This window comes from Melopsittacus undulatus, chromosome 7, assembly GCF_012275295.1.
Source record: "Melopsittacus undulatus isolate bMelUnd1 chromosome 7, bMelUnd1.mat.Z, whole genome shotgun sequence".
Lineage (NCBI taxonomy): Eukaryota > Metazoa > Chordata > Aves > Psittaciformes > Psittaculidae > Melopsittacus > Melopsittacus undulatus.
This window is the reverse complement of record NC_047533.1, coordinates 53100496-53128065: the sequence shown is the minus strand read 5'-3', so window position 1 is coordinate 53128065 and position 27570 is coordinate 53100496. Positions and strand designations below refer to the sequence as shown.

General features: G+C 38.1%; 2 protein-coding genes across 12 annotated transcripts in view; one reads left to right on the top strand and one right to left on the bottom strand.

Moving 5' to 3' along the window:
- Positions 1-9327, bottom strand: part of GSTCD (glutathione S-transferase C-terminal domain containing) — a 56947-nt gene extending 47620 nt beyond the window's left edge. Inside the window, exons 1-4 of one of the 8 annotated variants that reach the window (XM_031048573.2) lie at positions 9086-9327; positions 7400-7635; positions 4844-5275; positions 2839-3288 (exon numbers count right to left, since the gene is read on the bottom strand). In XM_031048573.2, the coding sequence (XP_030904433.2) occupies positions 2839-3288; positions 4844-5275; positions 7400-7423 (906 nt within the window). In that variant the 5' untranslated portion in view covers positions 7424-7635; positions 9086-9327. Of the gene's footprint in view, positions 1-2838; positions 3289-4843; positions 5276-7399; positions 7679-8951; positions 9062-9085 lie in introns of those variants that run through there. The other 7 variants (XM_031048578.2, XM_031048575.2, XM_031048576.2 and 4 more) reach the window with 7 other exon arrangements.
- Positions 9328-9383: 56 nt separating this feature from the next.
- On the top strand, positions 9384-26440 carry INTS12 (integrator complex subunit 12). 4 transcript variants are annotated; one of them, XM_031048586.2, is made up of 8 exons: positions 9384-9483; positions 13631-13717; positions 15238-15401; positions 17385-17534; positions 18067-18254; positions 22001-22160; positions 23528-23680; positions 25514-26440. In XM_031048586.2, the coding sequence occupies exons 2-8, from the start codon at positions 13669-13671 to the stop codon at positions 26093-26095; spliced, it is 1446 nt and encodes a 481-aa protein (XP_030904446.2). In that variant the 5' UTR covers positions 9384-9483; positions 13631-13668; the 3' UTR covers positions 26096-26440. The 4 variants fall into 4 exon arrangements, with proteins under 4 accessions (XP_030904446.2, XP_030904445.2, XP_005148700.2 ...); XM_031048585.2 differs by having other exon boundaries at positions 13631-13738; XM_005148643.3 differs by having other exon boundaries at positions 9396-9483; positions 13634-13738.
- Positions 26441-27570: the final 1130 nt, after the last annotated feature.

Genomic DNA, 27570 nt, shown 5'->3' with positions numbered 1-27570 from the left:
GTAGCCATATTAACCTACCTCTGGACTTCTGTATTGCCATCATCATACAGAAATCCACTGAGGACATCATCTTGGTTAAAGAAGTGATAAATCAGACATTTGTCACATATCAGAGTTAGCTATCTTGATTTAAGAAAATGTTTCTCTAAATCTGACTGACAGCATCTTCTCCAGGAATTCTATTTGTTTTCAAACACCATAAGGCAAACTTGGCAAACCAACTTGCAAAATCAAAATGCAAATGCCAACTTCACTCAGGAACTCTTCCTGGCAACAGACACTAGCTTAACTATCAATCTCATAGAGTAACTGCAGGAATACTGGTAGTAGGCAAGATTTCATCATTTTATTGTCATGGGAAATAAAGACACAGTTGTCATTTCCTTAACTGTTTTCCGTGTACACATCCTCATAAAACTAAGTATGCAGACTGTGCTGAGTAAGCCTCTCACAGTCTTGTCACAGAATTCTTTAGCACTGTAAAATTCATTTTGAAGGTGAGCTCAAGTCAGTTGTATTATTAACTACTACTTCTTTCCAGAGGTGAGAAAAGGGTAGAGGGAGAGAAGGGATGCATAGGGTGTTGCGGTATTTTAAGTAAATAAAAATTAAAAAAAAAAAATCAAACCGCATGGCTTTATTAGGCTCAATATATATTTTGATATACTTTTCTATTCCTGATGTTACCATGTGAAGATATTTGTACAACAGGATCTGCAAGACACTGGCACTTACTAAGTAGGTACTACAACAACAACAAAAAAAACCAAACAACAACCAACACACACACAGAATCTCCTTCTAAGGCACAGATAAACTTTGTACAAAGATACATCACAAAAGATTCAATAACAAGTGACTACGGCTTTCCCCTACAAAAGGGGTGCAATAAACTTTTAACAGATTATTAATCTAAAGGTACAGAGACATGAGGACCTTACTAATTCAATTTAACAGTCAATATGACCAGTATCTGGCAAATTGCATACTGGAGTGCATGAACTGCCACTTCTGACAGTATTTCTGTAATGCTGTTCTGTGTTGGGAGCAAAGATTTCTTCTCAAGTTTTCTACAATCAGTGGGGTACCCTGACAGCCACCTGTGTCGGTGGTTTTTCAGTCTTATCTTCATGAAACTCTTGGAAGGTTTCCAACTCCTCCATATACAGATGTTCAATGGGAAGTGTGGACTTCCTATTAGTATACAGGTAACATAGGATTCTATTAGAAATTAAAAAAAAAAAAGCAGTGAACCTCTTAGGGCTGCAAGGAGAATTGTAACTTTCCAGCCAGAAACTTCACTCCAAGAGCTTCTAGCAGTGTAACCTTTCCCAAGGGAATTCTCCATTCACTGCAGTAAACAAAGAACCTCCCATAATCTGTGAAAAATGTTTAGTAGCAACAATACTATAAATGACAAAATTACAGATTACTGAAGTTTCAGGGGCTGAAGCACATCCCAGTAAAGCTGGCTCCCTAGACACAGCATCTCATTTCCACGCAGGCTCACAGTTAATCAGTGCTTGCTTGAAGAAGAATACAGATTAAGTTTTGTAAAAACAAAATGGCAAAGAATAAAAGGTTTGCTGATGCATTGGTACTATGCTGCCCTAGGCACTCAAATTACCTACAAATGTGCTACAAAACTGCCTTATTTTGCAGGTGGGCTTGATAAAAAGCTGGGTTGGCTACACAGGAATGTTTCCTCCCAAATAGGAAAGTTGTTCCTAGGAACAAAAAGAAAAGAACAGCAGAGATAAAGAATAATTAACCTATTATGAAGAAAAATGAGCAAATTGGAAGTCGCAGCCCAGTGTATTTTAAAAGGAAAGAGTTGTAGACAAAAGATTCTCAAGAGAATCTCAAGAGATTATATATACTAGTAGCATAAACAAATGAGCTTTTGGAAGCCTCTGCCTAGTCAATACCCGAGTACCTCTTTGGCTCTATTACGGGTAAGGAAAGTTAAGGATTTACACCTATGAAAAGCCATCATAGTCCCTGAAATCTCCTTCCATTCCATGCCTCCCTAAAAGGGATTCTTATTTTCTTAGAATATACTTGTTTTCTTTTAGGCATATCTGCTTAAAAGTCAAAACAGAAGTCAAATAAAGTCACATAAAGTTTTAAATCTTTGCTGAAAAGAATTCAAATTCAGATAAAACCATGCAGTAAAAGTACAACAAACTGGATAGGAATTCACTGAAACTAAAATAAAAAATAGGTTCATGCTTTCCTACTTTTTTTCTATGTGTATTACAACATACTTTATATGTTCATTTTAAATTTTTTATGAGGGATATTGCTTCTAGCTTTAAAATTATACCACTCTCAACTTTCCCCCCTTTTAAAATTTGCAATTTATGATGGAATTAAAATTCCAGATCTCAAAAATTCCTCATGCATAAAATGTCTCCTTTTCGTAAACAGTCATTGAGCCAGGGTCATAAATCTGGTACACCAAATCTGAGAGCTGGGTTGTTATTATTATTATTGCTTTATGAACATTAAAATGTACTTTAAGTGTCTGTTTTAACTATTTTCTTGGAGAAATTTACTGGGCAAATTGGTACTAAAATATTTCAGCATAGTATTTTCACAGGTATCAGTGCTTCCCCAGTATTGATACACTATGTATTTAAAAGCAATTTTGATGATCTCGCCAATCCCTGTTCCTTGTTCATACAGAAACAAAGACAAACCTTCTCTTTTGGGTTAAGTTCACATTGCAAACATCACAATATATTTTAAATTAACATATTTTACAACTCCACAATTCTTAAAAAAAAACCTCACAAACATATATACAACTTAATATTTGCAGAACTTGTATCTTACCAAGAACTGATGAATGCATGGCAAAAGCACAATGTCTGCAATGGTAAAGTAAAGCCCTTCTGCAAAAACGTGGTCCAAAAGTGGAAGGTCTGAGGTTTTTGTTCTCCTGATGTGAGCAGCTTCCCTGTTGACTGCATCCGATGCTTCCTGGACAAGTAGCTTGGAGAAAGCTATGCTCAGTTCCAAACTTGGGATTGGATGTTTGTGCATTTCCATTGTCCTTCCTTCCTCTGCTACTGCTTTAGCAAGTAGAGGCACTGCAGCCTTTTGTTTTTGAAGTTTCTGCCTTCGAATTTTGTCATCATTATGTACTCGGACAGGTTCTCCAAGCTTCCTTTCAAGCTGTAAAATGGCAGGAGGAATAGCCTGACAGTGATCAGGAGATGCCGTCAAAAATTCTTCAACAGCCAGAGGTATGCTGATCTCACAGAGTCTGGTCCACTGGCTAACCTGTCAGATAAATATATGTAATTAATGCCTCTACAGAAAGAGAAACAAAACCCAAAATACCTTTCTACCCACTTTAAGCAAATAAATTCCATATTTAAATACATTCTTTGATAATCTTAGAAACTCAGATATTCTGTATTATTTTTGCAACAGCAGAACTAGGAAGCTAAATTTTACATATAACAGAATGAACACTTATCCAGAATTGCATATTTTTATGCCTTATTATTGGTGTAAGATTAGAGTGGCTGTGTAATTCATGAGAAGGAAAGCTTATATATGTCCCCTCTCCCAAGTGCTGGCAATAAAACCAGATTGCACCAAACAGATTTTGAGTACATCTACTGTACAGAAATGCATTATTAGTCTTTTTAGCACACAACATCAAAAAATTTATTCTAACCAAATAGCATCTTAAAAAAAGTTTGTTTTTTTTCCAAGTTATTGTTTCTAGTCCTATTTTCTTATTATGTGTACTTAAAGGTTTTAAAACTTTTAAATTCTTGTCTTTTCTTACTTAGTTTACTCACTTTGCAGCCATCTGAAATATAGAATCAAAATTTCCAGCAGTTTCAAGTACTGGATGGACTAACACAAGGATATGCTTCCCCACACCTGCTACACACCAACAAGGATGAACTGAGTTGGAGACACACTTATCAGTGGCAACCATAGATGTAGTGATCATAAAATAATGGTGTTCAACCTCCTGAGAGGAGTTAGTAGGGCAAGTCTAGATGGATGAACTGCCAGATGAATAAATGCTACAGATAAATGGGCTTAAATATCAACTCGTAGGATAGTAGTGGTTAATGTCTCACACTCTACCTGAAGGTCACTTAGAAGTGGAGCTCTTCAGGGACCTGTGCTGAGGCCCATCTTATTTAAATTTCTTTACCAATGACCTGAGAGGCAGATGGAATACACTCACAAAGATAATGGTGAGTTAAGCAGAGCAGTCACCAAACTCCAGCAGCAAGCTACCATCCACAGGGACCTGCACAGGCTGACAGGAACCAACACGAAACTCAGTAACATCCTGCACCTAGGATGAACACCCCCATAATGGCACAGGCTAGGGACTGACTACCTGGCCATGCAGCAGCTCTGCTGAAAAGACCATGAATATATTGGTAAGCATAAGCCGAACATAAGCCAGCACCTTGGCAATAATGAAAGCTAATAGTATACAGCGCTCTGGAAATCAAAATTAACAATAAATCAGGTGCTTCCTAGTTTCCTTCAAACTGCAAAAGCTGTACTTTATAACTAATTGAAACTACACTGCAGATGAAGCAAAGATCTGATCTATTTTTTTTTTTAATTTCAGTGTTCTTTTTGTGCTGCTAAAAAAAAAAAGGAACTTTAAAAAGAATTCTTCTCCCTCTTTATGCCAAATACAGATACTTCTCCATTAAGGAAATTTCCATTTCTAAGCAAATTAAGTTTCAGACTAAAACAACTTAGTTTACATCAACATTAAAAGTCTACTTCAGAGTATAATTAATGCTGATTAAAAATCCTACTCATGTATAAAAAAGAGAGACACACTTACTTCTGCACAGGCTTTTAAGCAGGTCTGCTTAAAGCCTAAGAGTTCCAAAAGATCCTTTTTAGATGGATCTGCCTCATATGTTTTCTGTATTACATGCCTTAAGACAACAGAAAGTCCAGCTCGACAGAACTTCCCATCTTTCACAACAACAGCAGGTAAACAGCAGCTCTGTACAACCAATGGAAGCTCACTTCTGGAGATTACATGGACCTCAAGATTGCCAAGGAGATTTTCTGTCACAAACTGATCGTCCACATCTTCACCAGTCGGCACTAAGAAAATTTTGAATAATTTGCAGTCACAGTAGGATAGCAAAAACAGTGAAATAGATGTATGAAGGGGAAAGATACTATCTCTGTACTGATGAGAAAAACCCAAATATAGGTGCTCTTCAGTGACACTATCTTTCATCTTTCTCCTGAGCTGAAGTTCCTGGAATAGAAATCAGAACACAATATTCAAAAAAGAATAAAGAATTCAGAACAAAAAAAGAGGTTTGAAACAGTGGTCCTATCACTATCTGCTAAACCCGATTTTAACATATGACACTATTAAAGCCATCCTGCCTGAATAAGTGGACTGCAGGCCCTTTCTGAGAGAAAAGAATGGCTTCACATATTTATTGCCTCTTCACATACAAAGATCATTTCCCTATCAGTGACTTGTAAGACTTCTTTTTATATTTTAGAGCATTCCTGGCATTATGCAAAACATTCAAAACAAAAAGAAAACACTCCTTTTTTTTAGTGTATAAACATTTTATAGCCAGGATTTTTTTTTTAAATCAACAATCTCCCACAACATTAACCATCCATTACTGGAAAAATGCTCCTGAGCACATACCTACAATGGTCAGTTTCCTAATACACACATTTCCCTTTCTGTTCTTGTAATTGTTAGAATTCACATATACAGGCTATTTAGGCCATGGGAAATAATAAGCAGTTTCTATACTGTATATTAATCTAGAGCCTGGTGACATACTCATTTAAGGTCAAGAGGACACATACCAAGAAAAAGCCCATTCATTTCAATAATGCTTCATAAACACCTCAAACACACAATTGCTTTTAAGCAGTTAAATGCAACAGTAACATAGCTGAAATTAATGCTTTCTCATTATATTAAAAACTTAAATTCATTTTCCTCGTATTTGGTTGAAAATTACATTTTTCCTATTAAACGATTCCGAACCATTTTTTTCTTAAACAGTTATTCAGTAATTTTTCTTTTCTGCAAATACAATTCCCATTAACTGGTAAATCACAACTGGTATTGAAGAGCTTTAGACACTAGATGGCACTCTTAAAGCAATAATTATAGAAGAAAGCTTTATTTTAATAAGAGAAAGAAATTTATGTTTTTTTAGATGCATATATATATATATACACACACATATATATAAAAAACCTCACAAGTAACATTGGAACAGCACCAGTCACCCAAATAACTGTCCAGATTAATAAGGTCTTCATACAGTTACATGAATATGATGGAATTATTTAAAAACAAACAAAAAAAGTTTTTATCTGCTAGATCCAGATTATTGAATTTTTTTTCCCCACGTAGATGTGTACATCAAATTTACTACTTTATATCATCCATCACTGGGCCAAATTAATTGTCCAAAAAGAGGCAGTGAGAGAATAAAATCAAGTCCACCTAACATCAAGTAAAGATCATAATAACAACTCTGATAGTGGAGTATTTTTAAACTATTACATGGCTTTGTCTCAGAACAACAGCAGCTCAACATAATAGTACTACTATTGCTTTTTTTTTAATTAATACATCTGCCACACAAAGAATAGTACAATAGACCATGAAATACCTACTTCCCTAAAAGCTATTTTATTTGGATAAATCATGACAGCATATAAATTAAGACAGATTCAATACCCTAAGTACAGCTCTGTGGAAGAAATTATATTGTGAAGGTACTGTTGATGAGATTAGTCAAAAAGTTATTTTACCTGCTAGATCCAGTTACTAGCATTTAAATTCATATCCTTAACTACAGTACTTCTTTCATTATAAAATGGTACCCTCATATGCATTTGGGTGGTTTGTATTTTCCACAGCAATCTGTAAAACACACAACCCCATCTTTTCCTGGCCACAGTAGCCACTCAGACATTCACCTTACAAATTACTTCACCGTGAAACACTGCCCATTTCACAAGACCAGGTCTTCAATCTGAGAACAGGTACTTAAACACACAAATGATTTCTAGACCCTGACAAACCCATCTGTTACTTCATCGTTAATACAACAGTGATTCACTCCTGTTCATACAGGCAATCAGATTTCTCAAATAAGAGCCCTGATCCTGCAAGTACTCATGGTACCTGACCTGAAGGAGTCTTTGCAATATACTGTCCTGTTATTTTCAAATATAGCCCTAAATTCTTCTCATATATTCTACTATTTTTCCTACCAAAACCCATTTCTCTTCTGAAATTTGCAGTGCTGCGACACTGAAATTGCTTTACCAGAACCATACTCCCTATTCTGCTATTGATATGGTCAATTTAGATCTGAGTTATTAAACTTACTGTGTGAAGTGGAACAAAGTCCATTCTTAATCAGGGTCCATTTGGGACAATAACATTTCTGCGTTTCTGCAGCTCACCTTCAAGGGATGAAAAGATGAGCTTCACTCAGCAGGAAAACAGAAGAAATGTTGCACTTGAATTTCCCGTCTGCATCCTCCAGATGTTTCTCTCTGCCTTTGCTATGCCCACCATGGTGTCTCAAAGCCACATCTCCTTTAAAGCCAAAGAACTTGCAACTAAATTCCAAGGGAGCCCAAACAAACATGCTAGATTACGTACCTTTAAATACATAATAATTCAAGACCAATTATCAAACTAAGTATTTTTAAGATGCTTAACTATTGATTGAACTATTTTGGCTTTGAAGAGTACATCTGTCTTGTGGATTTATGCACAGCTTGAAAGACTTAGCAGCCTTCCTGGTTGCCCATTCTCACTTCCGTATTTTCACATAACTACCACCCTTTGCCTTAAATGTGATAAATTTATGAATCCCTTGGAGCTCACTAAAGAGTATGCTTTCAGTCTTACAAAAGCAGCCACAGACACATGCAATAAAACAAAGCATGGAACACAGAACTAGTAAAACCTACAAGACTTTATTACATTATTTACTCACAATAATTTTCCTGGTTTTTTTTTTCTCTAATTAGACTAAATTTAAGGGAAGAGATGCTTTTTATATTATACTGGCCTTATTTACTGTAGCCACTGTTGGAAGAGGGAAAGGTAGAAGTAACAAACATCACAAGATTGCAATGTAACTTAAAGACAAGATAAACATTGTTGTCTGCCTTTGGTATAAAGATCACTATGGCTATTTAAAACTAATAAACATTACTTTATTTTCACTAACTGTACTGCTTGCTACCATTTTCCTTTTCAAGATGCACTGTACAACAGCTGAATGAATTTCACTGAGCTGCTGTGTTATCAATGTAACTGAAAAGATTGTTGGTTTAAAAACAAATGTTTCCCAGGGAAATTAAACTAAAAAATAAAGTAAATAAATACATAAACATCTTCTTCCTTTTAGTTGTTGAAAAAGATTTCATTTACTTGTTGATCACTACATATAACCAACAAGTTAATTATTAGATGGTAAACCAGAACTTGTGCTGAATGAACATTTTAAAAACCCTTGACATAATAAATAAGTTGAAAACGTAGTTTTCCTGCAGCAAGCATTTAACTGAATACAAAGCAATGTGCTTTAAGGCCAAAACCCTGGATTTTGGAGTTATATTTCTACCCAGACCATCAATTTGCTGTATGAGTTTAGGACTGTCACTGACAGATGATCCTCGAGGTCCCTTCCAACCTGGGATTCTATGATTCTACAACTCTATCCTCATGTGAAACCAAAGAAAAGCATAGAAGCTTTCACGGGGCGCTTCAAAACAGCATTTCAGACAGGTGTATCAATGAGGTAAGAGTTGTTAACGATTCAAGACAGTAAGATACAGGCTACGAAGAATCCAAACTTCAGAATAACAACACGCTAAAACACAGTTACCGCAGAATACTACTGAAGTAAAATTCCTTTGCAGACCTACTTCATCAAACCTCCACTCCAAACTTCTCAGCATCTTGCCAGACAAGGAAAATCGGACCTAGCAGCGAATACTGAAGGACAGCAAATCCCTTTCCCCTCAGCTACTATTATTGGTCTTCTACCGTAAGTACCTCAACAGGGAGTTCCCAGTAAACCCTTCTTTACCGAGGAAAGACCCAGCAGCCAACGGGGCAGCCACGGCAGCTCTGTGAAGGAGCTCAGGCTCCCCCCGGGGGTGCTGCAGTCCCACCGACCGCTCCCCCTAGGGAGTTCCCTGGAGCGCTGACAAGACCCGGCCCGGCCCTCACGCCTGAGGCGGCCACGACCTGCCGCTTCCCCCGTCCCGCACACGGCTCGAACACCCCGAAACGGATCAGCCGTTTCCGCCGTCACTCCGCCCCTTCCTGCGGGCGCTCCTCGCCGGTGCTCCGCCTCGTCCGGAACCGCTGTGTTGAGGCTCTAGTTGCGCGGGGGGGAGTGGTGAGGTGGCGGACCCGGGTCCGGGAGGGTGTTTGTATCGTGCTGCTCGGTAAGAGTGGGGTTGGGAAGGGGTTTGGGATGAGTGTGGTTTATATTCACACTTGGAGTCTGCCGCTCTTCCTGTTGGTGTCTGAAGGGACGGTCGCTCCCGGTGCCGCGGCCCTGGAAAGGAAGAGCGGGCCGGGCAGTAACGGGAGCGGGGGAGGGTCCCTGTAGCCGTCTGGGGGATCTGCCGGGGTCTCGGGGTGGTGTGTCCGGCGCTGTGCGGGTATTTTGGTATTAAAGGGGGTGGCGTTTTGCTCTCCTAAGCGTTTTGTTTTCAAGGAGTTAATTTCTGTCGTTCTTAAGGGGATAGTCGGGGGAGATTTGCAGCAGGACTGTTGCAAAGGGCCGTGTGGTGGCTGTGGTGTCACTAATTCGGCAGTTCAGCTTTAACTAAGGCTTGGTTCTTCCACCGAGAAATCGCCAGGAGAATGGTATCTAGTGAATGTATAAGCGTAATAAATGTTGGTAGGTGTTGAATTAGGGAAAGGTGGAAACAAAAGTGGAGATGTAATCAATTTACAATAAGTTAAACCAATGGGCAGTGACATCTGTTTGAACAGCATCTTATAGTCCGTTGTCTTTTTTTGCAGAATAATGAAGCTTGGTGGTAGCAGGAATTAGCAGATCTCAATTGTGTAGGGAAGATTATCTCATTTAATTGAATAAACGCTTTTTTATAAAACTGACATTCACGGCAACACAACTATAGGAACAAAAGCTGCAGTACCCCAAAACTGCAGAAAGGCAGATCTTACATTCATCTGCAATAAGGACAATATAGAGAACTACAGGCTGGTCAGCTTCACTCCTTGCACCTGCATGAAGAATGCATTTGTAGGCATAAGAAGGTGGTGACTGGGAATAGCCAGCTTGGGATCTATCAAGATAAATCATGCCAGATTAACTGGCTTGTCCTCTGTGACAATAGCTAGATGTGAAGGTGAAGGGCGAGGTTTGGATGTCATCTACCATGGCTTAGGGGGACCTAATGGAATCCTTTATATACATAAGAGAAGACAGAACTAGTCTTTCTACTCATGTGGGCTGCAGGGGAACAAGAGACAGCAGAAATTGCAGCTTCCAGTTCAAAGTAAGGAAATTAGGACAGTCAAGCATTGAGACAGGTATCCCAGTAGGTTTGTCACATTCCTGCCTTTATTGATTTTCAAGATCCAACTGGACAAAGTCCTGGGCAAGCTGGTCTGAATGCAGTGTTGACTTTGCTTTGAGCAGGAGGTTGCACAGGGTGACCACTTGGGTTTCCTTTAACCTTAATGATTCTGTGATTCTTAAATAATGTGCTGTTTGTGATGAGTTGAAAATAGCAAATACAGGGCACTAGTGCAGTCTTACAAATTTTGGCTAAATAAGTTACTATGATATTAATTGAACTATTAAAAAATACAGTATAAAATATACAGTAAATTAGAATGTAAAATGAAGGACAGCAGTACTAGTAACTCTATAGCAAAAGATTTGATCCAGTCTTCTAAAAGTTTTCCAGAAGATGTCAAATAAATAAGAGCTGCTTAATACAATTGTTCTGATTAATACAATTGTCCAGACTACTTAAGTGTGTGGGTTTTGAAATATCCATCATGGGAGATAACTGAAAAATTATGTTATCATTAATTATGTTGCCATGATAAAGGTACTAAAACAAAAACTGAAAATAGAAGTTTTTTTCCCTTCTTTTAAGATTTTTCTTGATCTACTTTATTAAGACTTAACTCTGAAAGTGATCTGGAAAAGGTGTTATTGGTAAATAAGCAAAATCTGCCACTTTGACAGACATTAGATTGATGGGGAAGAGAGAAAATCCTGAGGAACAGAAGAATCCAAAGGAGAAGGAAAAAGAAAAGATAAATTGATACTATGGTGATAAGTGAAATTAATTATTGATGAACACTGTTTAGTGCACTGGAAGAAATTTTGTGCTACTGATTCATGTTACTGGGTTTAAAGTTAACTGCTACAGATGTTGAAGGTAGCTAAAGGGGATATGTGTCAGAAAAAGTATTGCTGAGTTTATAAAGAATGGGTTTGTTAATAGCATTGCAGTGTAGTTTGATAATAAGCATAGCAATAAATTTAAGGTGCGTACTTTCTTGAAAAAATATCTTAAACTGTATACCTGGCTCAGAAATAGGAGCTCAGAAATAGACGGATGAAAATATGGTCATGTCTGAAAATGTAATGTGAGTAGATCCATTTAACTGAAAGTTATGATGAACAAGATAATACATGTGTAGGCATGCGAAATAATAGCTGTCAAATAAATTAAAAAAAAGGGACTATCACACCCTGGAAATCTTAAGAAGTCTATTAAATTGGAAGGCCACATGTTCTGCATAGTGCTAAATTAAGCTTACATGTATTTGGCAGAAGACAATAATATGTTCAAGAAATGAGAGACTCAAAAAAAAATCACAGATGTTTTAAGAATAACAGCCCACTAACTAACATTTTTCACCCACAGGGATTTAAACCACTTAGTTTGCTCACTGTGAGGTTGCTCCCCAACTGTCCATTGTAGGATTTTTCATATTATCTCAGATACTTCAGAGGGGTTTGTTACCTTGTTGGCCTTGTCTATCCATCATCAAAAAGTTCTCATGCAGTAGTGGAGAAGTGTCAGACAGACACCTAAGTTAAGAAAGATCATCATAGAACAGTTAGGGTTGGAAAGGATCTTAAGATCATCTAGTTTCAACCCCTTACTGTAGGCAGGGATGCCTCACACTAGACCATGTTGCCCAAGGCTCTGTCCAAGCTGGCCCTGAACACTGCCAGGGATGGAGCATTTACAACTTCTTTGTGCAACTTGTGCCAGTGCCTCACCACCCCCACAGTAAAGAACTTCTTTCTTATATCTAACCTGAACTTCTGTTGAAGGTTAAACCTGTTGCCCCTTGTATCACTGCAGCCCTTGAGGAAGAGTTCCTCTTCAACATCCTTGTAGGCCCCCTTCACCTACTGGAAGGCTGCTATGAGATCTCCATACAGCCTTCTCTTAATGGGTTAATGCTTAGTTGCAAGAGGGTGTGCTTGAGTTAATGTCCCTGCTCCATGAGTTGCCTTTGTGTTCACTTCAGTTACTGCTTTGTGCAAAACCAGTTCTCCTCTGAGTTGAAGAATTATAACACAGCTCTCTAATCTTAAAGCTGCGTTATCCAACTGATACACAAAAAGCATCATCCTACTCACATTTTTCCTAGGCAACATTTGAATTATCTTCTGTATAAAGATACCACTTCAACAGGAAAGTCAAGGAGTCCTCTTGCACAGAACAACATATGGCAGCATTATTAAAACAGTGTACTACAGCTCCAAGGCTATCAAGTTGCTATAGGCCAACTTCACTACCAGAGGAGCAGTTTTTGAATGAAAACATGAATGAATACAATGTGGATCTTAGGTTTATAAGTGTCAAACCAGTGTTCTGATTTGTAAACCTGGAAAATTCCACTAGCAAAAGCAGTAAGTTGCCTTCTGTACTCAGTCAGGTATTGGTATTAGCCTTGTGTCAATTTACTTTTTTTCAGATTATGGCAATTTTAAAACACATCAATTTAAATTGATGTGTTCATCTTTCCATTAAATATACTTACCTTCTTTAACTTACAGTAGATTTTAATTTTAAAATACATGCCTAAACTCAGCATACTTGAGTTGTTTAATAACAGCTGTTTAATAAGCTCAGTTCCTTCCCTTCTCATGAGATATTTCTTGTGATATGCCGGTTATGACTGCAGTATCTTATGATATTATAATTCGCCCTTAGGAACAGAAAGAATTGCTGCAGTTTGGTATGCAAATAATACTGAGAGCCTTTTTGAAATTTGGGCTTCAACAGTTTCTTTGCAATATATGTCTTTAAAAAGGTAGAGCTAGAAATAAATCTCGGAATTGTTATCTTCAGAAAGATGAAAATGGAATTAATTTGCTTACATTTGCTCTCTAAATAGTACAGGCATCCTGAACTGGCTGCTAATGACTGTTGAGGTTACCTGTTCCTTACATACACAAATATATATTCCTAGAAGCCTCAGAAAGGAACCTGAAAGGTTGTTTGTTTTTGTTTTTTTTTTTAACAGGGAATTATTCCACATTTCTGAAGGTTTCTTTTTAATTCTACTGTTTTCATTCAGCAGAGGGTTTAGCAGAGTCCTAATTTAAGAAATGGAACATGGAACCTACCCGCAGAACTCAGGAGCAACCTAGAAAATTTATCAGAGGTAGATGCATTAAAAAAGAGGGTATGTGCTTTCCATGCACATTGAATTCACTTCTTACAAACATCAGAAAGAGACTGAATTGTCTGCATGGGGCTCACACCACAGTCTCTGCTTGGTCACTGAAAAAGCAAGGTAGCTGGTGTGTGGTACTTCCTAAAAGTTCTCTGGCCATCAGAATGTGATTTGACAAGTAGCAAAGATTAAGGAAGAGAGAAGAGAATGTTGAAGACTCTTAGCTCTCTGCTGGGTCCATTGATAAAATCCCTATGAAATCTACTGGATCTCAAACTCCTTGATGTTTTCAGTCAAGCAGTTCTCTGGTGTCTTGTAAAATCTCAGCATGAGATAAAGGTTCCTGGAGACTTCTAGGCAAGTGCTGAGGGAGCAGGCTGCCACTGCTCGTGTTTTGGCCAGAGAGGTAAAAGTTCACTGCCTTGAATTTGAAAAGGATTTCATCAGACAAAACCTTGGAAGCTCCAGCTGAACAAGCTGTCCTGGCAGTGCTTTTGAGCAGAACTGAGAAAAGCCTTTTCAAGAATGTCTTCTAGATTACTGTATTAAAACAAAAACAAACAAACAAAAACAAAAAACCACCAACAACAAACCAGTGAAATATCCTGGTGTGTTTCACATGAGATTTGAAGGGATTATTAATACCATTTCTCAACCATTTCGGAAAAGAGCAGGAACCTTTTCTTCCCAGGTTATTTCTTAAATTATTAATTGTTAATTCCTGATTGAGTTAGAGAGCTATCTATCTTTGTAGGGTCAGTTTCTGATGTAGATGGACTACTTAGAGCTTCCACAGAGAAGGTTCCAGAGTGCAGGCATCTTAGAGCTCTGGATAATCATTACTTGATAGGAAAACCTGGGCTATTACAATGGGACTTGGGTAAATCACAGTCTGAATTATAAACCTTCTCACCATTTCAGCTAAATTTAAAAATGGACAATATTTTTTTCCCAGATTTTTAATAATAATGTAAAAATCATACACTAGCTGGTTTATATATCTTATATTGTATGTTACAATGAGCTATTCTTTTCAGGAGTATCAAAAGTTATTTTTTCTTGAAGTAAGATTTTTCTTTGCAATTCTTAAATCTTAAACAAGCAACTAGGTAAAAATCACCGTATGTGCAAATAATGTTAAGGAGAAGGGTAGTAACTGCTTTTTTTGAAGTTCACACTTACTTTACATACTTTCCAATATTCTGTACTTATGGAATATTAAGAATATGGAATATTTGTACCATTTATGGAAGTATGATGTATTTAGTTTCTGAACATCAGATATGCCAAAGAATGAGTTTGACATCATTTTGGATATAAAGCCCAGTTCAAGTTCTGCAGCTCTGAGGTTCACAGTCAGTTCTTTTTTAATGATGGTAATTAATTCACCTATCATCCTTGCTGTGATTTAATATAATTCCAATTAAAACAAAAACCTGTGAGATAGTTAGCCACATGCTGTTTGAGTTATGCTCCATATAAGTTGTCATTATTTTTCTTCTTCAAAGATAACACTATGGCTGCTACAGTGAATTTGGAGCTTGATCCCATATTTCTGAAAGCCCTGGGCTTCTTGCATTCAAAGAGTAAGGACTCTGCTGAAAAGCTGAAGGCACTCCTTGATGAGTCTTTGGCCAGAGGAACTGACTCAAGTTATCGTCCATCTCAGAAGGTATTGGTATAAGAGAGCGTGTATTTTTTGTATGCCTTTTTAACACTCCTGCTATTCCTGGTCTATCTTCTATAGCTGAAAATTTGAAAGAGAATTAGAAATTAAGGAAAATATAAAAAAAATTATGGAATGTTTATATTCATCATTCCCCTTTTATGCAACATAATCCATTAAATTAAAGTTAATGAGGAAAAAAAACAACCCCTCCTTACCTTTTTAGTGTACCAAGATCTGTAAAAGATATTCAGTACTATATTGTGGTTGTCATAATTTTGTAATAGTACTTTTTGTGTTCACTTTTATATCAGTTTTGTAATTTTTGTATGTAAGCCATCATACACACTAAGATGAACCCAGAAATATGTATTTCTCCCATTACAATCAGAGCTAAAAGGTCTTTAAAATTCAGATTTATGCCACAGGTAAATATGTAACAAAACAAGCTATTTACTGATAAAGCTGGATCTGTTTTTCTTGAAATTCTGCTGACGAAGTAATATGAGAATAAAGAAACACCAAATGGTTCAAAGCAGAAATGATTTGCAGGCTGAAGCCATTGCCATCCAATGGATAAACATTATTTTTCATCTCCTGGAAATCACTAAACACCTGCTAGAGAGAATATTTGAATCTGAGATTAGTGTATGGAAATAACCAAGCGGGGAGATCCTCATATTGCTACATATTGCCATATGGATAATGAGGTAGTGTTCTCCCTCAGGATGCCTGGAAGTCCGACGGGTATGTGCAAATGATGGTCTATATGCTGATATATTAGTAATATTTCATTTCTACATGTACATGGTTCCAAATAACTAAAAGGCATTGTTACTGTTACGAAATACATCATGCTTGTACTGTTTGGTCTAGCTCCTTTCTATTCAAATTGTTAACTCCCTGAAACCTAAACTGCAGTTCCTTCTAATACAAGTCTCAAAACTCTCAGGTGCCTTCTATGTCAGAACTCAAAGAAGCATTAGCTTGTGGTTTAAAGAGGAAGCAGGGAGCCAAATCATAGTGCAGAGAGGCTTGGAAGCCAATTCTGATAACAGCTTGGCTGGTAATTGCCTGTCCTTAGGTGAGACTGAAGCTCCTGCCAGAGGAAGAAATCTTTTGTTCTCCTCTTTTCAGTTTGTCTTCAGTATCAGCTGGGCTGCAAAGCTCAGAAATGGAAAAAAAAGTACAAGAATTCCTTTCCTTGCATTCTCAGGTTGCAGGATTAATTTATGGTTGACCGTGAAATCCAAGAACAGAGTAAGGAGCACAGGATAACCACTGTTGAGTAGATGAGGAAATACATTTCTGATTCTGGATGCAACAGGAAGTCAGCAAACTTATTGGCGATGGGGCTGAAGCTCAGGGCTCAGGACCTGTCCCAGTAAACAGCAGGCAATTACTCCCTTCTTACCAAGCTGGGGGGTTATGTATATCGCTGTGATTAATCACTCATTTACAGACTCACTTGGTGCTTATCCACTGTTGCTACTAATGCATCATTAATATCTACTGGTTTCTGTTGAGAGCTAAATTTATTCATCTGATAGGTGAATGTGAACAGAGATTAAGTAGAAGTTAGTGTTTTTCTCCATGAGGGAATGAAGTATTGATGTCTAGTAATGTCAGATGTCAACTTAAGTTTATGTGGAATTTTTACCTCAGAATTAATTTGAAAATTCGTGTTCATTATTTCTTTGAATTTTCAAAGCAGAAAAGTTTTCCTTTTTAATAGTATTCCAAAGAGCATCTCGTTTTGGAAAAGGAGTCCTTTTCCTTTGGAAGGTGACTGCAAAGGGGAGGTTTTAATAATTGACTGCAGCTTAAACACACTAATTTGTCAATGTGATATGAGGACATTTAAGAAATGTTAAATCGATGATCAATGTTGTATGACATGTTATTTGTATATCCTGTTACCTAACTCATTGCAAACTAGGAATTAATTGAAATGTAGGGTTTAAGTTCAATTTTTGTTTCTGTTTTTAGGAAGTAGAGCAGCCAAAAGTATCTGTTACCAAACCTACTTCCAGTAAGCAAGAGCCTAAAGCTTCTAGTTTGCCTTCTGGCAACAACAATGGCAAGCCCACTGCATCAGAAAAGGTGAAAAAAGAAGCAGAAAAAAGGTCTGCTGATAAAGTAAGTAATTTTTGTTCAAAATAACTTTATTAATAAACTTAAAGATGTTTTAGACAAAAGCTCTCCTTTTAACCTTTGTAAGTTGACTTGTCTAATGGTGCATAGTCTGGGAGCTGCGTTATCCAGTCACACTGCCATTTAGGTAATCCAACAGAAGTCTTGTCATAATTATTCTGTGAATGTTTTCCCTGATCATTGCAGCGGTTTTGGACTAGGTGAGCTTTAAAGTGTCCCTCCCAATCTGAGATCCTATGTTTTAAATGTCCTGGTAATAAGAGGTTACTGGTATGTAGCAAGATGAAATGTGGGATTCCCAAAACTTTTTTAGAGATGTTGATGTGAAGTACAAAAAGTGGACTTGAACTTCTAGTTCATAAATATTTTGAGGAAAATACATATCTAAGGAAAATGTTTTGTGTATGCTGTGTAAAGTACATCTTATACTGCTAACCTAATTTTTCCAGTAGTTTTTTCATTTTGATAATATCCATTAGCTTTTTGCATTTTCACATTCTCTCTGTGTGTGTAATAGATAAAAGGGGATTCCACCGAAGGAGCTGATACACCAAAGAAGCCCAGAGTAGAGAAGCCAGAGGCTCGTTCCTCTCCTATTACGGTTCAGACAAGCAAGGATTTGTCCATGTCTGATTTGTCTAGCTTTGAGGAAACCAGTGCAGATGACTTTGCTATGGAAATGGGATTAGCCTGTGTTGTTTGCAGGTCAGTCAACATTGCTTCATTGAAATTGTCACTTTTTTGTTCATGTTGTGTATTAATACTTTCTGTAGTTTTTATTCTGGAAATCACTTAAGCACATATCCAAAATTGATAATACATTTAAGCAGCCTTCATGAATAAGAATGGTTTCTTGAAAATAGAACTCTTAATGAGAAAACCAGCTTTTCTTCCTCAGGAAAAAGTAAGTGACAAAATAACTAGACATGATGCAAACCTATCATGACAAACAGTAATTTTTAATTATTGGGAAACAAGTTAAAATATTAATGGCAATGATGAGCATTTTTTAGCAGATCAGTTAAATTAAAACATTTTAAGAGGCATTATTACAAGATCGATGTGTGTTGGTCCTCTTTGTAATCATTTGACAGTAGTTTACATGTAGCAATGTTTTTTTTCTGTTAATAGTGTAAATATGTCTTGCAGTCAAGACAGGTTCTTTTTACTTTTCAGTAAGGGCTCTAAAATTTGATCTTCGTAGCATTCCGCTAACAATACATTTAGTGTTGAGAGAAGTATAAAATACACTTTTGAATATCCACCCTGGGATCAAATCACATTAGGCTTTGGTTTCACAGATTATTTATATCCTTGTATGTCCTCACTGCTGCCAAAAGGAACAGTTTGGCTATCCCAGTTGTACCTCCTTCTCTGTCTTGTTTAGAGGATGTATTACCCACTTAGGTTTGTGATCACATGAATCAGCTTCTGGATCATCTCTCCACTTGGGTTTTTCAGTTGATTTAGGTTTCAGTCATCTTAGTGTGTATAAATGCTTATGCTGGCACATGTGTGGATGCAGGAATGGAGCCAGGACAAAGATGAACACTGGACTGAGTTTTTGGTAGCAGTATGTATTTTAGTTCAGCTTAAGTCAGTTAGGAAACTACTACATAACTTTGTTCTTCAGTCATTTGTGCAGTCATTCCTGTTCTACAGATAAGGAGGTATCTCCAGTGCTTGGAGGAGAATTATGACAGCTAGTTGTACTGTTAACTAGACATGGACTGATGATACTTCATGTCCAATTATTCCCTTGTGTCAGCACAAATGTTTAATTTCTCATAGACATTGAAAAAGGAAGAACAGTTACAATATTTGAAGTATTAAATATTCTTGCAAATTCCGTTTTTGCTGTCTCCTAAAGGGGCAAAACCATGTTCAGCAGTATGTTAAAATGCTACTAAAGCAGCATGCTATTAACTTATTTGGCAGGAGGGGACAAAGAAAAGTTCTGTTTAGATAGTCTTGAGCTGCTGTGGATTATTAATTCTGAATCTTCCCTGGCAAAGGAAAACATCCAGGCATGAAGAGAAATGCCTGCGAAGTACAAAAAGAAAATGCAACTACTGTGCCTAGCATAGCCAAGACTTTGCTTTAAAAAGCACCAGCAAGGTATATGGTTCCATTAGCTGTTACACACTAAGCGTTTAACCAGGCAGCTGAAGGTGTTGCTTCTGGCTAGTTGTGGTCACATATTCATAGTGCTCTTGCAAAAGATACATGTATCCTGGCTAACTAAAATATCTCTCATTAAGCTGGAGCAAAAGGGAGAAGCACAGCAGGGAAAGAAACAACCCATTATAGAGGGTTGGCAATAGCCACCTGCCACTTAGTATTTGGTTTCATTTTGCATGAAACCTGCTGGAACTGATGTCATGTGGTTTTCAGTCTCCAGCCCATGCTGGACAGGATGTTTTTGAAGTACTCACACTTCAGACTTTCCAAATCCAGCACACTAGTTAGACAATATTCCACTATTTACTGCTCGGCAGTCAACATGTGGGCCCTTTTTGGGGGTGGCAGTCTTAAGCCGAAATTATAACATCCCAGTAAATAGGAAATACAAAAGCACTTTGTAAAATAACTCAAGCATGAGTAGTATTTAGAAAATTACATGTTTTAAGAACTCAATAAATTATTCAATCGTGAATAAAAACATTGTGTCTGATTGCAGAGTAGGTGAGGTTCACAGCCAAAGGGTTTATATTTTAAGTTGCTTAAGATTACAAATTAACAGGAATCGAGCTCTGGGTTCACAAATGCAAAAAGAGTACATCTGAATATTAGCTAGTCCTTTTTTACAGATGTAAAAACTAGAGAAATTAGATATTTCTTCAAGATTTTCCAAGTGTGAAATGTATTTTCATGGTGATTAGGAGTATCAAATGTTGATGCCTATGGTGTTTTTCTTCTTCGTTTATGCTAAGTTAGGAATAAGGAGAGAGTGAGTATTAAAATAACTCTAATACCTGCAGATCTTAGAAAAAGAAGACTCGCCAGTTACATGTCTGCTCAGTTATAAATACTACATGCAATTTGCAGGTAATAGTGAACTCTCACAAAAAGCACAAAAAATGTCTTTCAGAAAGCCTGGTTTTGAAAGGACAACCTTATTTTTTATGAATAATTTTTTATCTATTTGTTTTCTGAAGGTAAAAAATCATTAGGTTTGTTTCCCTGTTATCATACAATTTTAAAGTATCTCCAGTTTAACTTGTTTCTGGGAATGAAGCATTCATGGTTTTTTAATCAGTCTGGGATTGTTCTTTGTAATTTTAAAATAGGATAAGTATCCCCCCTTGAGAGTCAGGGTTGAAACATCACTGCTTTGTTCTGACCCAGTTTACTTAGGAATAAGAAACAAACATGGCTTTTTGAAATATTCTGTGTCTAAAATAATGGGCCCTGGAATTTCAGGTTTCTCCCTCTCTTTCTACATAACCCATTTAAAAGAGAAATATTTCTTAGAAAATGCTCTAGGATCCATATGGACAATGCCTTCAGACTTCATTTTCCTGTTATATAAAGAAATAAAGGATTACCTTTCCCCACCCATGTACAAATAGAGTTTCCATGGTTACCTGGATACCTGCTCCTTGGGGATATGAGCAAAAGCAGCTTAGCAATTAAATAGCTTGATTTGTCATCTGAAAGGAGAAATCATAAGGAAAATGGTATTTGGCTAATTCACAGACATATTCACAGTCATGTGTATATCAGGAATTTGTCATTTATATAGCATGATTACTTTCACCAGAAGCTCACGCAAAATGAAGTCCTCATCACCAGCCTATATGTTTGCTTCTAGGCAGGACTGCACAGTTAATCCTTTCTGTTCCATCTTTCCATGATTCTGGTATTATCTCAAATTCCAAGTATCTGTCTATGTAGTAGGGACCAAAAGGATAGCTACTAAAATATCTTTAAAGTACTATACAGCTTGGATGATGATGGTTTTAAATCCTGTAGCAGAAAGCACTCTTAAAGGCTTGTAATTGAGAAATTATTTGTTCTCGAACTGTACTGCTGTACAGCCTATAACAAAATTATCCAAATGTAGACTAGGCCTTCATATGCTAACATAATGAGGAAGTCAGAATTGGTATACAGTGAGGTACCCATAAAATGCCCAGGTGAAGTAAAGCAGGTGAGACATTTCTAATACAGAAATTAAGCAGGGAAATCAAAAGTGTCATCTGCACATGTTTAATAGTATAGAAGCTCTAAATTTTCTTGAAAGAAATTACCTTAAAAATATAAAATTTCTAAGATATTTGTTGGGAAGAACTCACATGGGAAGGAATGTTTCATTTTTCACAGGTAGAAATATAAGTAAAAGCAAATATTTTTTTAGTTTTTATCTTAAGCCTTGCAAAATTTGCAACAATTGGATAATCCTTTAAGTGCTTTCTTCTATAATCTGTTCTCAACTGTTTGCTCTGCAGGCAAATGACAGTTATTTCTGGGAATCAGCTAGTGGAGTGTCAGGAGTGCCATAATCTCTACCACCAGGATTGCCATAAACCTCAGGTGACAGACAAGGAAGCGAATGATCCTCGACTTGTATGGTATTGTGCCCGCTGTACCAGACAGATGAAAAAAATGGTAGGAGTCAGTTTTTTGTCTTGCATGACTCTATTTGAATACAGCAGGCTATTTCTGATCCATGACAGTATCCTATGGGTTGCAGAAATCTTTGGAGGCATGTTGGAGAGCAATTTTTCTCAGCAGTGCTTCCCTTGCTGCAGCTGTGGTTTTTAATGTAGCATCTCAAAGAGTATTCTGTAATGTGCTTCTTAAACAAAGCTTTTTAAAAAGCAGAACTTAAGAAGAGTGAAATAGGATTATTTCCTGCCTGCTATGCAGCAGTTTAAAACTTTTTTTCAATTTCAGGTTTTAGTGCACGTCTACCAAATAGCCCTACAGGTTTAGTTTTCTTCTCGGCTTTGGGCAGGAATGGCTTTCCTGTAAGGCAAGACTGCAAATTTCATTCCAACTACTAACGTTCAACAAAGTGTTGTGAGGCTCAACAACAAGCTGAGGGTAGCACATTCCAGGAAATAAATTCCTTTATTTTGATTGATTTGTGTGTTAATTTCTTGACTAAGCAGACTAATTATTCCTGATCCCACAGGAATCCCACTCATCTCATTAAGAGAAAAAAACATCAGAGTAAGAAAGCTTCTTTGGTTGCAGGAAGCATTAACCATTAGTTCACATGACTTTAGTTTTGACACTTGAAAATCAGGCCCTCTATACAGCAGAAGGTGTGTTCTATTTTGGAACTGTTCTATGACGACTTAGCAAATTGTAACCTGTTGAAATGGCTCTACTATGAAACAAGAGAAAGCATCGATCTAAGATCCTAGCCTGGGAGTTACCGTCACTGACTGAAATACATGATTATTCTGATGATTGTCAGGCCTTTGAACTCAGAGGAGTGTTTGCCTGAGGTCGGTTACTGTACAGGATAGCCATTACAGCTATTCAGCATTTGCCTTCAATATGCCTTTTGCTGTTTTTTCTTTCAGCATAAATTCCACCATTTTACCTGCTACTTCTTAGCAGACTCTTGCAGCCTGCATCTCAGTACTGCTGGATTATGTCCGTCTTCTTCAAGATCACTTGTCTTTACCTTATTTCTGTGAAGACCCAGTGCTTTCCTCTTACCTAAGTGCCAACACTGCCCCTCTTTCCATGCTGAAATAGCAAGTCCTATTCAGTATCCTTTTTTGAATGGACCCCATCCCCAGTGCCATAATCAGGACTACCTCCACATACCCTATTCCGTTATTCTCAGCACTTGGAATTTCACAGGCTAGATTACAATTTGATAATGTTCATGCTTTTTGCTAACAGTCAAACCACTGTTTGTGTCAATGTTAACCATTGACCAAACAGTCAGTGTTACTGGGCCTGTAACTAATCTGGTTTGGGCCTTGTTTTGGCTTTTTTTTCTACCACTTATACAGGCTCAGAAGACACAAAAGCCACCTCAAAAACCAGCTCCTGCAGTGGTTTCAGTTGCACCAGCTGTGAAGGATCCACTGGTCAAGAAGCCAGAAATCAAGTTAAAACCTGAAACCCCAACAACTTTTCTAGCATTTAAGAGAACAGAAGTCAAGGTAATGTCATTTAAATTTTCCAGAGGAAGAGTTTACATTTTACTGCATATATTATATTTTTTTCAATGATATTATTTATTTCTTATTGCATTTTATCTTAATAAGTGTGTACTAGTAGCCGAGAAAGCCAGTCTTGGATGCAGTCTTGGACTGCATCAGAAGTTTAAGGGAGGTGATTCTCCCCCTGTGCTTGGTCCTCATAAGACTCCACCTGCAGTACTGCATTCAGTTCTGGGGCCCCCAGCATATGACAGACAGGAACCTGCTGAAGCAGGTCTCTAGGAGGGCTGCAAAGATGATCAGGGCATCTGTGAGGGTGGTGAGGCACTGGGACAGGTTGCCCAGAGAAGTTGTGGATGCCCCTGTGGATACCAGAAGGCCAGGTTGGACAGGGCTTTGACCCCTTTGGTCTAGTTTCTTAGGAGTGGCAGGGAGGTCAGAATAGATGATCATTATGGTCCTTTTCAACCCAGGCAGTTCTGTGCTTCTATGAATTTTTCTGTGTGGTCAAGTAACATATTCATATTTTGATATTTCAATAGTTTGAAGGTTTCTCATCACGATAATAGTGAACTTGGCAGTGCTGGGTTAGTGGTTGGACTTAATGATCTTTAAGGTCTTTTCCGGGCTAGATGGATGACTGTAATAGAACAGCTGACTCTGCAAGATTTAATTTAAGAGGTGTCTGTTTCTCACATATGTTGCCTCATGTTTCTGTTTCTCCAGGTTATTTAATAGTCACAAATTGGCCAAAGCTGGTAAACAGAAGCAGTGTAATAACTAACGCAGTAGTATACCAAAGCATGACTCTTACCTAGGAAAACACATCTTTAACTCAGAATTAAAGTTATTCATGTGCTTAATGTTACGTTTGCCATTGCTCTGCCTGGATGCAAACCATCATGAATAGCATGATGGCTGCTGCGTAAGCACTTACACTTACGAATAACTTTTTTCACCTCCATAGTTATTTCTCTGCCTAAATAGGTTGTACGAGGCTCAGTTTCATTTGTCATCTTTACTGTTTAGAAGCTGTCTGGATGTATTATGGAAGGGGTATTACTTGAATAGAGGAATTTAATTTTGCTTTGACTCTGTTGTTTGGTGTAGTATTTCAACTGTGTATTAACCCCACCTGAAAACTGAAGATTATAGGGTTTAAGGTGTGGAAACTGCAGTTAATGTGTACAAATCTTTGCACAGAAGGAAAAAAATGTTCGTAATAAGTTTGTAATCTGCAATATCTGAATGGGTAGACTACAAGAAAAAAGGTCTAGTGCCTTTTTAATTCTACCTATGGTACAGGCTGCTAAGAACCAAGAGGAGGGGAGGGAAGGAAATTAAAAAGTTTAAACACTGCTACTTTGACCAAAAGACTAATAAAGGCAGTTCTTAATTGCGCAGTGTCTGAATTTTGCCTGAGCATTTGCCATCTTATTAAAAAGTGACAGCAGGTAATGACAGTAGAAAGAAAATCAAAGGTGATGGCTTGCCTCCCTTTTTTACACTTTACAAATTTGAGCTTTTTGTAGTTACTTCAGTTAAACCATCTTTTAGAGTTTATGGGTGGATCACACATATGGTATCCTGCAAACTGTATAGAAGAAAGGAAAGAAAATGTAATACCGGCTTTATGTGGCTGGGAAATTAAGTTGGCTGTGCCTGGCATCCCTTCCTTTCCTTGTTAATACTTTTAACTGTAATGATCAGTGATGAAATATTATTCACTGGATGTTCCTTAGAAAAGAACTGCAACAGAGGCTTGATCTGTTCCTGCTGTGGTGTGTTACACAAATAGATGCTACTATAATAAGAATGCTTTATTTATTCTAGACCTCAGCAGCAATTTCGGGGAACTCAGCCAGTACAAGTGTTTCCTCTTCAGCAACCAGTGGCCTTACAGGATGGGCGGCTTTTGCAGCCAAAACCTCCTCTGCCAATCCATCAACTGCCAAACTAGGATCAACAGCACAGAGCACTAGTGGGAAACCTGCAGCTTCTTCAAATAACCAGAAACCTGTGGGTTTATCAGGGTTGGCAACTTCCAAAACTGGACTAGGGTCAAAAATAGCTTCTGCCAACAACAGCACAAACCCTGGTCAGCTGAAACCTCCTCCACCTCTGACACTGGGGAAGACCACTCTCAGCCGTTCAGTAAGCAGTGACAATGTCAGCAAAGCAGGTCTTCCTAGTCCCAGCAGTACTGTGCCAAGCTCCAGCAGCCAGCTGAGCAGTGGGAATGGCAACAGTGGGACTGCAGGCAGCAGTGGAGGAAGCGCAAGTAAAACCTCAGCAGACACTGGTAATCAGTCAACCTCCCTAAAAGGCCCAACTTCTCAGGAATCTCAACTCAATGCTATGAAAAGGTTACAAATGGTCAAGAAGAAGGCAGCTCAAAAGAAGCTGAAGAAGTAGTATGGCTGCTTCCTAGTTGGTTGTGTTCTGTGAAACAGCATCATTGGTGTTTTTCTTAAAGAAAATCCCCTGGTTACTGGACTGAAATGGCAGTCAAATCAGGGAAACCCAAAATCTATGTTATACAGGAGGTCAAACTTTGATAATCCTGGTATTCCTTCTGACTTTGCAAATCTGTGAGTTGAATATATTGGAGGAATTCACTCCTGGTTTTTTAGCTCAAAACACTGAAACATGAAATTGTAAATGTTGGGTAGTTTGGAGTGTGAAAGAAAGATCTCTGTGGACTCTTACTAAATTGAACTTACTGAAACTCATTCTTAAATGTTACTAATAAAAGTACTGTTAACCTCATAAATCATTGCTGCTTCTCTTTCATCTCGTTTTCCAATACTTAAAATGCTTCAGCTGCTTAGAGTTGTCTGTATTGTGCAGAGTTACCACAAATCACACAGTTCCCTAGGGAAAAATGTATTTCATTTTAAACAATTTCAACAATTAGCTGTTTAAATTGAATATTTTAAGTGGTGTGGTTTGTTTTTACAGTGAGAAACTTCATGTGTCACTTAGTTGAAATTCTTTGAGGGAGGAGGATTAACAAGGGATTATTAATCCTTTCTGTTCCATCTTTCCATGATTCTGGTGAAGCCCAGTCCAGTCTGTCTTTGAACACTTCCAGGGATGGGGCATGTGGATGAGTCTTTATAAGGACACTGCTGTCACACTCCCTTGTCACTGGCTGGGGACACTGGGGTGCCAATGTCAAGAAATGGTGGGTGCAGTCCTGTAGCTGAAACAGCCATGCTTCCTCTCTGAGAAAAGTCACCCTGTGCCCACAGCTTGCTTCTCCAACTCTTAGGTGTCCCACGCCCAGCTCATGCACCCTGAGTTTCTCTTGGGTGGGATGTGTCACTTCTTTGCAGGGTTACATGAGCAGGGGTTGGTGGGGAAAGGCTCCCCAAGGAGCCTGAACCTCCCATGCAGGAGACGGAGATGGGGAGGGCTCTCTGTGGTCTGTATCAACCCTTGCTGTCACTGAGATGTGCCCTCGCTCCCCCTCAAAACCCCAGCAGCGCCCTGAGCCAGAGGTTAATGTTCCCATAATCACTGTGCTCCCCCATTTCTGTTTTGCAACTTAAAGAGAGGAAATCATAGGGCAAGTGCTGAAAAGTTTCCTTTTCTATGCAATTGTCTGTGAATTCTGGAAACACTGAGGATCAATGGGGGCTTTGTCTCCAAAGAGTTCTTGACCTCGTGCCACAACAGGACTGGCTGGTGCAGTATATGGATAGGATGCTTCAGATTTGGGCTGCTCTGGGTTTAGGCTGCTCCAGAATCTAGAGTTCTCTGACAAGCTCTCTGAGGGAGATTCTGTTATGACGTGTTATGTTACATGTTCTGTCAGTGATGCGGTTACCAGAGGCCCCACATCTCGCTCCCAGGCATGAGCCTGTGCCAGGCTCCAGTCCTGCTGC

Coding starts and splice junctions, on each gene's coding strand:
- INTS12 (XM_031048585.2), top strand. CDS start 13,669: ATGGAACCTACCCGCAGAACTCAGGAGCAACCTAGAAAATTTATCAGA. Junction 18,255..22,000: donor TTAGCCTGTGTTGTTTGCAG/GTCAGTCAACAT, acceptor TTTGCTCTGCAG/GCAAATGACAGTTATTTCTG. Junction 22,161..23,527: donor CCAGACAGATGAAAAAAATG/GTAGGAGTCAGT, acceptor CCACTTATACAG/GCTCAGAAGACACAAAAGCC.